The 5,841-nt window shown below is 50.0% G+C and overlaps 2 protein-coding genes across 2 annotated transcripts in view; both read left to right on the top strand.

Annotated features, from left to right (window-relative positions):
• Positions 1-5,454, top strand: part of LOC107084637 (spindlin-Z-like) — a 6,378-nt gene extending 924 nt beyond the window's left edge. Inside the window, exons 2-5 of the mRNA XM_015374559.1 lie at positions 4,636-4,734; positions 4,864-4,912; positions 5,058-5,152; positions 5,237-5,454. Of these exons, the coding sequence (XP_015230045.1) occupies positions 4,695-4,734; positions 4,864-4,912; positions 5,058-5,152; positions 5,237-5,454 (402 nt within the window). The 5' untranslated portion in view covers positions 4,636-4,694. The remainder of the gene's footprint in view (positions 1-4,635; positions 4,735-4,863; positions 4,913-5,057; positions 5,153-5,236) is intronic.
• LOC107084651 (spindlin-W-like) lies at positions 781-3,947 on the top strand. The gene is made up of 2 exons (XM_015374576.1): positions 781-1,147; positions 1,243-3,947. Exons 1-2 carry the CDS (start codon positions 796-798, stop codon positions 1,440-1,442), a joined length of 552 nt encoding a protein of 183 aa, XP_015230062.1. The 5' UTR covers positions 781-795; the 3' UTR covers positions 1,443-3,947.
• Positions 5,455-5,841: the final 387 nt, after the last annotated feature.

Here is a 5,841-nt window from a genome sequence, read left to right as displayed (position 1 = left end):
CGTCAAGAATCGATGCAGTAGATCACGAAAATTAGAATCACGATGCATCATCATGACGATTATTTTGCACACCCCTAGTGTCCTGTGGGAGGGCCTGGTCTTTGGGGTGGGTGTCCTGTGGGAGGGCCTGGTGTTTGGGGTGGGTGTCTTTTGGGAAGGCCTGATCTATGGGGTGGGTGTCCTGTGGGAGGGCCTGGTGTTTGGGGTGGGCGTCCTGTGGGAGGGCCTGGTCTTTGGGATGGGTGTCTTTTGGGAGGGCCTGATCTATGGGGTGGGTGCTCCTGTTGGAGGGCCTGGTCTTTAGGGTTGGTGCTCCTGTGGGAGGGCCTGGTTTTGGGGTGGGTGCTCCTGTGGGAGGGCAGGTCTTTAGGGTGGGTGCTCCTGTGGGAGGGCCTGGTTTTGGGGTGGGTGCTCCTGTGGGAGGGCAGGTCTTTGGGGTGGGTGCTCCTGTGGGAGGGCCTGGTCTTTGGGGTTGGTGCTCCTGTGGGAGGGCCTGGTCTTTGCGATGGGTGTCCTGTGGGAGGGCCTGGTCTTTAGGGTGGGTGCTCTTGTGGGAGGGCCTGGTCTTAGGGGTGGGTGTCCTGTGGGAGGGCCTGGTCTTTGGGGTGGGTGTCCTGTGGGAGGGCCTGGTCTTTGAGGTTGGTGCTCCTGTGGGAGGGCCTGGTCTTTGGGGTGGGTGCTCCTGTGGGAGGGCCTGGTCTTTGCGATGGGTGTCCTGTGGGAGGGCCTGGTCTTTGGGGTGGGTGTCCTGTGGGAGGGCCTGGTTTCCCATTGGGTAGGTGGCATCCACCCTTCATGCTCCTACTCCCTGCCATGTTTCCCACCGTCACCAACTCCACATGGTCTGCATTCTGTACCGTACCCAGTAGAACTGAGCTGAGTGGTTCTGACCCGCTCTCTGTGACTGTTCCAGCTCAGGCTCGGGTGAGCGACTCCATGCTGGCCGAGACCATGATCGGTAAGGCGGTGGAGCACATGTTCGAGACAGAGGAAGGTCCCAAGGAGGAGTGGCGGGGGATGGTTCTGGCTCGGGCCCCTATCATGACATCCTGGTTCTACATCACCTATGAGAAGGACCCGGTTCTGTACATGTACCAGCTGCTGGACGACTACAAAGAGGGAGACCTGCGCATCTTGCCCGACTGCAGTGAGTGTCTGTCCAGACCCTGTTCAGTGCAGGGCGCCGTGCTCCGGCCCGTTCGGGCTACTATAACGCAAAGGTTCTTGTGTTTGTGTCCACAGACGACAATATGGCGTCAGAGCGGGAACCTGGCGAGGTGGTGGACAGTCTGGTGGGGAAGCAGGTGGAGTACGCCAAAGAGGGTGGCGGGAAGCGTTCGGGAATGGTGATCCACCAGGTGGAGGCCAAGCCCTCCGTCTACTTCATCAAGTTCAACGACGACTTCCACATCTACGTCTACGACCTGGTCAAGACCTCCTAGGAGCCCAGAAAGTTCCAGGACAGCAGCCGGATTTCAGGGCATCCAGAGAGACGAGTTGTGTGGCGCCGCGTCCTCATCAGTCATTATTCTTTAAAGTTTCACCTGGTTCCGCTGAGACTCGTCACAAACATCATAAACCTTTGCGTCGGTCCGGACCTGCAGACAGAATCCAGGGGAACCGCCCGTTTCCTGAAACCGAGCTGGACCCCCTGTGGTTCTGAGCTCATGGGGTTAATGAAGGGAGCGGCCCAGACCAGAACTCCTGCTTCTGGTGCCGGACGCAGCGGGTCAGCTGCTGGGGTTCTGTTTCCGGGTCCAGTAAAGACGTTCCCTGTAATTAAGCATTCGGTTCGGACCGGCGCCGCTCTGAATACATTTGTGCCAAAACGACCTTCACATAGTTGAACTGTTTAAATGTTCTGATCCAAACCACAGATTGTTCTGCCCAGAACCATCCTGGATTATTTTCCACATGTGTCACCGGTTCCGGTATGACCCAAACCCCCCCCCATCTGTATAAAAACGGACACCAGTCTGTTCTGGACCCTCTCTGAGATTCTGTTCTGGTCCAGACTTGTTCCGTCTGAAGTTCTCGGGTCGCCGTTGACTGAACGGTACCGGTTCCTCTGTGTTTCTGTTCTGTCAAAGCTGCTTGGTTCCCGGCCGGAGAAAGGAGGTTCTGGATCTCGTAGGAATGGAGCCGGTTCTGGGACCTGTGTGGTGCTGGCAGGTCCGGGCCGGTGTTTGGACCGCCTCCTGGTCTCTGTAGCTCTTATGATCCGTTTCCTGGTGCCGTGTTGCCTGATCCATATCTCACGTGCCTGAAGGGTCCGATCTAGAAGGTTCTGCTGGCCGGCGGAGAACATCTCTGATCCAATCTGATCCAGGAGCTTCGGGTTTCAACCGTTTCTAATTTTAGAATCTAGATTCCTGATCTGTTCCTTTTGGTTCCTCAGAAGCTGCAGTTCTGGTCCAGACCCGGTTCAGAAAACGCCTTTTAACAGCTTAGACCTTTACTTTTGATTCGTAGAAATAAAATCTGTCAACCCAGAACCAAACGCAGAGTTCTAGAACCGGCGGGCCGTGGTTCTGAACAGAATCAAGGTAAAGATAAAAGCTGCTTCTAGAGCTGTGGCTCTAGGAACCAGAATCTGGTTCTGATCTGGTTTGGACCTATTAACCGTTCCAGAGCAAAGGAACAGCCGGGTCGGGTCCGGAACAGCTGGATTCTTCTGAGACCAGTTTATCGGCTGATATCTGGTAGCAAACTTTAAAATCTGTTTTATTTTGGAGAGTTATTTTTTTTACTTCCTGTTGGACCCAGAACCTTCCCAGTTCTTGTTTTAGTGGAAATTCTGATGTTTCTTCATTTCCATGTTTCTCCAGGTCCATTCAGGTTTTTAACCTTGAAACATCTCATCCTGCCTTCCTGACCTTTGACCTTTAAAGTCACCAGAAATCCAAGCCTTTTAAAACCAACAGAAGTGAACCTGAAGCTCCTGGCTTCATCGGTCGCCTTGAAAGTGGAACTTTAGTTTCCACAGAGAACCAGGATTTATAGATCTGATGCAGTTCTATAATGACTGAATCTATAAACGTATCTCTGCTCTAGAAGTGGTTGTTTAACCTCAGCTTTATTCGTTGGAGGATTAGAGCTTTTATTTCCTTGATCGCGGTTCGGATCCTAGAACTTGAGGTAAAATCAAAGTGCTTGTGACGTCTTGTTTTGTAATTCTAGAACAGATCTGACTTCCATCTGGATGTTCTGGGAGAACCTTGAAATAACAAAATCTACATAGTTTTCATTTCTTACAGTGACTGAAGATGTTTTATTGAATGATCCGTTCTTGAAGAGTATTTAGTTCTAGACGCCAGTTTCGATGCAGCTTTTTTTTAATCCGTTCTCTAAATAATTTTCCGTTTCTTGACATCGTCAACATTTTCCACTACAAGCAGCTCTGCTGCAGCTGGAAACCAGCTGAAAGGATCCAGATGTTCTGTCAGGACTCGTGGAGAAAACATGCTAGCAGCACTGACTCTCCTTCCATTTGGTTCTAGAAAGTAGATCTAGAATCCACCCACTGCTGCTCTAGAATCACTGGGGAATGTGAACCGTAACGCCCCCTAAAGGCAGATGTGATGTTTGAGGATAAAACAGGGTCCGTTTTTGTTTTTTTTCCAGAAAACGTTGGATCTGTGGTGTGATTGGTTGTGTGCACCGTGGCTCCGCCTCTGTTCAGATAGTGTTACTGCATGCCTTAATAACCGACGTTTGTCGCATGTTTGTAGTTTTTCGGTTGTTCGGTCCAGGCCTGTCTGCTTTTGGTGCCTCTTGTTTTATTTTTACGTTTCCTGGTTTATACTGTTAGCCCCGCCCCCTGAGCAGAGGCGACGTGAAGATGGCTGTAAATTTGATGTTTCAGGGTGCCAACTACAGATGCCAGTGTTGTACAGCGATGGAGAGCTCGCTTTATTTACATGAATAAAAACCTGTTTTTCATACGACTCCGTCTGTGATTCACTAGCGACTAAAACCAGAAATATGAAAGTAGAAAATACAAAATAAACTCAAAGGCTCTGATCCAGGAGGGCTTTCTGTGTGAGAAAAGTAGAAGGTTAGTTGTAGAAGTAGCTTCATTCAGGAGGGAAACAGAAAAGCTTCAGGTCTACAGGATGAAAGAGAGCAGATCTAGTTAGTTACAATGAACATGCAGCCAGTAGCTCTAGGAGAGGAAGAGTTAACCACTGATAGACCAAGTAGATCATCTACAGAACATGAAGCAGCGGCCCGGCTGAAGCCTTCATCCAGGATCGTGTCAAAGCTCAACAAAAACAAGCAAGATGAAGCTACAACGAAGAAAAACTAAACATCAAGATGTAATAAGTGCAAAATAGAATGATGAAAAAGGGGTCCCTATGTCCTCCAGCAGTCTAAGCCTATAGCAGCAGAACTATAGATGAACAGAACTCAGACGAGATCCTGGAGAAATGTTTCAGTTCTGGGTTTTTGTTTCTGCAGAAAATCTTCTGTTCCTGTTGGAGTCCAGCAGCTGACGTCACCTCAGCCTCCAGGCGTTAAACCGACCCGGATGAGCCGCCTCGGGGGTCTGGACTAATTCCTGGCTCTCCCTCCTCCCCTTTCCCTTCCCTCCCCCCTCCCTTCTCCCTCCCCCAAACCCTGCTCTGAGTCCAGACTGAAGCAGCGTCCTGATTGGCCGCCTCTACCCGCCCACCCCCACCACAGGTGGATGAATGAAGACTCCAGCGGTTCCGGGGCCCCAGGAGGACGAGGGTGAGTTTGGGACCAGAACTTCTCAGACATCAAATGTTTGGGTTTCCGATGGTTCCAGCCTGTTTTGCTCGGTTCTGCTGAGGCGGATCACAGCGCCCCCTGCTGACCTTTCTGTGTTTTCTGTTCCAGGACATCCAGGCGTCTCTGCAAACATGATGAAGAAGAAGAATCCTCACAAGTAGGTCCTAAAATGTAACCTCCAGTATAAATGCCTGGTTCTTTTGGACCAGAGGTTGAAGCCAAGAGTCGAAGGTGTTACTGTGCCAGTTAGCGCCAACATGGAGTCATGAACATGTTTTATGGAAGGTTTTTCCGTCTTGCAGGAAGCAGAAGACCAGCATTGGTCCCAGTAAGACTCTGGTTCAGCCCCAAAGGAACATGGTTGGCTGCAGGATCCAGCACATCTGGAAGGAGGGCAGTAAGTTGGGTTTAAGTGATGCGATAGTGAAGATTTTCTCTGGTTTTTAAAGAATGATGCAAAGAGCGCTGCTCTTCCCACCAGGTAAATCCTCCCAGTGGAAAGGCACGGTCCTGGACCAGGTACCCGTCAATCCCTCCCTGTACCTGATCAAATACGACGGCTTCGACTGCGTCTACGGCCTGGAGCTGCACTCCGACGAGCGGGTGGTGGGGCTGGAGGTGCTCCCTGACAGAGTGGGTGAGGAGCCACTGCCGGTTCACTGCCTCGCTTCGACATCTGGAAGACATTCCTACCTCTGATTGGCTGAGATCCAGATGGTCACATTCTAGAGCATGTCTACTTCCATATCTAGGAAGGTCTAGATTAACAGACACGGGATTCTTAATGGAATGGTATAATTTCATTAGTAAAATACACTGAAATCTAGATATAAAGATCTATGACCTTTTGACTTCTAAACTATTACATCTTTTAATGTATTTCTAGAGCAGTTTGATTTGATTTGCTTTTAGAGCTTTAATTTGGGGAAAATAAAATGGCTCAAACGTTTTGTAGAAACTGGAGACTTGATCTATGTCTATCAGATTCAATGAACTGCAGTCCAAGTATTAAGTTTCCAGAAACACAACAGCTTAGAAAACGAACTACCTTCTTTCATTCCTGCAGTTTTGGAGGGTTTAGGCTGT

This window comes from Cyprinodon variegatus, unplaced genomic scaffold, assembly GCF_000732505.1.
Source record: "Cyprinodon variegatus isolate N-32 unplaced genomic scaffold, C_variegatus-1.0 Scaffold105, whole genome shotgun sequence".
In the NCBI taxonomy this organism is placed as follows: domain Eukaryota; kingdom Metazoa; phylum Chordata; class Actinopteri; order Cyprinodontiformes; family Cyprinodontidae; genus Cyprinodon; species Cyprinodon variegatus.
Note: the sequence above shows the minus strand (reverse complement) of the source record. Positions and strands in the feature narration are given on the sequence as shown.

Bases quoted from the DNA above. Each gene is read 5' to 3' on its own strand.
- LOC107084651 (XM_015374576.1), top strand. From the start codon at position 796: ATGCTCCTACTCCCTGCCATGTTTCCCACCGTCACCAACTCCACATGG. The intron at 1,148-1,242 runs GTGAGTGTCTGT...TTGTGTCCACAG, and splicing joins GCGCATCTTGCCCGACTGCA to ACGACAATATGGCGTCAGAG.